The 3,131-nt window shown below is 31.1% G+C and overlaps 1 protein-coding gene across 2 annotated transcripts in view; it reads right to left on the reverse strand.

Moving 5' to 3' along the window:
- LOC105462767 overlaps positions 1–3,115 on the reverse strand; it is a 5,903-nt gene extending 2,788 nt beyond the window's left edge. Inside the window, exons 1-3 of one of the 2 annotated variants that reach the window (XM_011709619.1) lie at positions 2,311–3,115; positions 614–1,608; positions 213–309 (exon numbers count right to left, since the gene is read on the reverse strand). In XM_011709619.1, the coding sequence (XP_011707921.1) occupies position 309; positions 614–1,608; positions 2,311–3,102 (1,788 nt within the window). In that variant the 5' untranslated portion in view covers positions 3,103–3,115 and the 3' untranslated portion in view covers positions 213–308. Of the gene's footprint in view, positions 1–212; positions 310–613; positions 1,609–2,310 lie in introns of those variants that run through there. The other variant, XM_011709618.1, reaches the window with a different exon arrangement.
- Between the last annotated feature and the right edge of the window lie 16 nt (positions 3,116–3,131).

The raw sequence follows: 3,131 nt of genomic DNA on the forward strand, positions 1-3,131 counted from the left end.
GTTTAATACGCACCGCGCGAAAAGCATCATTTTTTTTGAAAATTTATTTTATATCAAAAATTAACATTTGTTTAATTAAAATGTAAATTGGTATAAATGTAATTGGGAGACGTATGGGATTTAATACGCAGCGCGCGCGAAGCGCGCGCCTGTTATGTATGCACTAGTCTTTTATAAATTAGAAAAGTTACTCTTCATTTTTTTCTAAATTTAAAATAAAATTATCTGTATTACATTTTTTTAAAAACTAATATTTTATTAAAGTTGTTAGAGTGCCCCTTCTAGCAAGTTGACGTAAATGTTCTATATCTGACAAAAATAAATAAAAAAAAGTTTTATTAAAGAATAATATTTATTTTTATAACAATTTTATTTTATTAGTTTTTCTTTGGTTTTATATACTTATGATCAAGGCTGTATTTTAATTGTATAAGTTTCTTTTGTACAATAATACGTGAGAACTAAAATTTCGTTTTTGTACTTCTCTTTTTTAACTATACAGAATAAATAATGATAAAAATGGTATTCAAATAAAATAAGAAAATAGAAAAAAGGAACAGAGATTCTTGTAATTGAGTTTAAAAGAAAATAAAATATTATATCATTTACTTACCATTCTGTGTTTACTAAAGGCGTTGTCTGAAAATCGTATTCATCAACGTATTCGTTTATCATTTCGCGGATTTGCTTGAAGTATGTGTTTCTATTCAAATCTTGGTACAATCTTGGTTCTAAATTTTGGATGCGCTTGAGTAAATGATTGTACATTCTGGCATAGTACGTTTTGCTGACAATACTTTCCATGGAGGACAGTGTCCTCAGCAGAATACAGCGGATCGTTTTGTGTTTGTCGCACGTCATCTTCCTTGTTACGCTTTCACAGTAATTTACGATTGAGTACAGCAAAAGTATAAATGTGTCCTTATAAAATGTCTCTGCATATACCAAAACGATCAGCATCGCCTCAGCGGTGATGCGCATTACGTTCTCGTATGCCATCCTCTGGTTGGTCCAACCGAGGTGGTACCAAAATCTAAACGTCAAATCCATCATGTACATTTTGTACTCCCCCGCAAAGGAATGCAATATCATGTGACGTATAAAAGCCTCTCGATTGAGATCGAAGGATTGCATGTAACTGCGCAACTTGGGATGGCATCGCGGATTCGTGCGCAAACGTTCATTCAGACTTAAGCAACGTGTCTCGTATTCCTGGATTATTTCCAGCGTACGCTTTCCAGGATGTAATTTTCTTATATCGAGCGGCTGTACACATGTATCGACTGCGTATAGGTCATTGTTCTGCTTCTCTGTCAATACATTCAATTGCAGATTGCTTATTATATCATTTATAACTTCAACTCGCTGGTACAGAATATATTTTGAAATTGTGTTGCATCCTCTTAGCAGTGATGTCATCTTGACCAATATTGTTACTAGCAATGCGGACTTAATATTACACGTGTAGAGTTGTCTTCTCAAGATACTTTGTATGTGTGATAAGATTACATCGGTATATACATTTCTCCTCTCAAGATTCATCCCCTGGCTACAATTGATCAGATAATCGATGTAGATTTCGTTTATTACATCATTCGCATTCATCATCTGTAAAGAAATTTAGAAACAAAATATTAAAATGAAATTTTAACAAAATACAAATTGAGATGAAGAGATGAGCAATTACTATTATAATACATGTGTTTCAATCAGTGTCCGAGAAAGATGATCCACGAGTGCTGAGACTCCATGTATAAATTTATAAATAAACTATAGGATAACATGTATAAATGTATACGAATCGGTCTATATCTATATATGTTTAAACATATATAAGGAATTTATGTAAATTATATATAAGAGTCAGATGGCTTCTTATAAAATTATATATAAATATATATAATTTTGAATTATACATAATTTTATATAGTTATGATGTATAATAGATAATTTTTTTAGGTAATTATAAATAACAGAAACATTTTAGAAAATCGTGATCATTCTAAAAATTTTTAAAAAAGCGCGTTATATAAAAAAAAATGTATATAATGCGTGTTTTTTTAATTTCCAAGATATCGAAACTTTATGTCTGTGAATAATTTTCTCGTGAGACTCACTTTTTCGAAAATTTACTACTGGTTTGTCTTAAATTAGCTCGTCTCGGATACGTAAATAAAAAAAATTACTGTAGAATTTATATATTTTAACACGAATAAAGTAATATATACAGAATTTTATCTAAACAATGAATCCGATAAAAATTTATTCTCATAATGTCTACTTTATGACTTTAGAACATTATATGATTACCTGATGGTGCAGCACATTATCCATGAAACGTATAAACCGTGTATTCTCTCTTATCACTCCTTGTTGAAAAAGTATAATGTTCCTTAAAATAGACGTTAACACGGTTTGTATGTTACAATCCTTGTGCAAATTATAATACATTCGCAAGAAATGCGTACTGTTTTTGAACAAAACAGTATTGGGAAATGTGCTCATCTCATATATGACTAACTTGCTTAACACTTCCTTCGGGTTTAATAGAATAAAGGTTAAGAGGATACGGTAATCGTTAATACTCGACAATGTCGGAGTTAATTCACGCAATGAGGAGATGCATGAATTATGTATAAATTCATCGAAGTATTGTTCGTCGTACAGATATTCTAAACGATTATCGTCAAAATGCCGCATCACGTATTTTAATAAGAAAGTATGCATAGTCCCCACATTTAATTGATTCAATATTTTCAATATTGACGCGTACACCTCATACTTTTCTGTCTTAGTATTCAGACATCCAAATCTATAGTGAAGATATTCGAGTACAGTATAGAGATCGAAATGGCTCAACAATTTTATCCTTTGGTTGATAAAATCCAATGTAGATAGGTCCCATTCTTTATAGCGTTTACTCAGTTCTTTTATACCATGCAGTTTACCTTTGGCGATCTCATGACAGATTTCTTGAACAGTTAAGATAGATTTCTCGGATTTCCTTGGACCTATAAGTCGCTCCAAGTAAAGAAACAATTGTTCGTTCGTCACCAAATATTTATTTTGTTTCATGAATTCTCTAAGATAGTGACATTCCATGATGATAGCACGATGTAGAGAAATCATAG

The sequence above is a fragment of the Wasmannia auropunctata genome, unplaced genomic scaffold (assembly GCF_000956235.1).
Source record: "Wasmannia auropunctata unplaced genomic scaffold, wasmannia.A_1.0 LD336095.1, whole genome shotgun sequence".
Classification (NCBI taxonomy): Eukaryota; Metazoa; Arthropoda; class Insecta; order Hymenoptera; family Formicidae; genus Wasmannia; species Wasmannia auropunctata.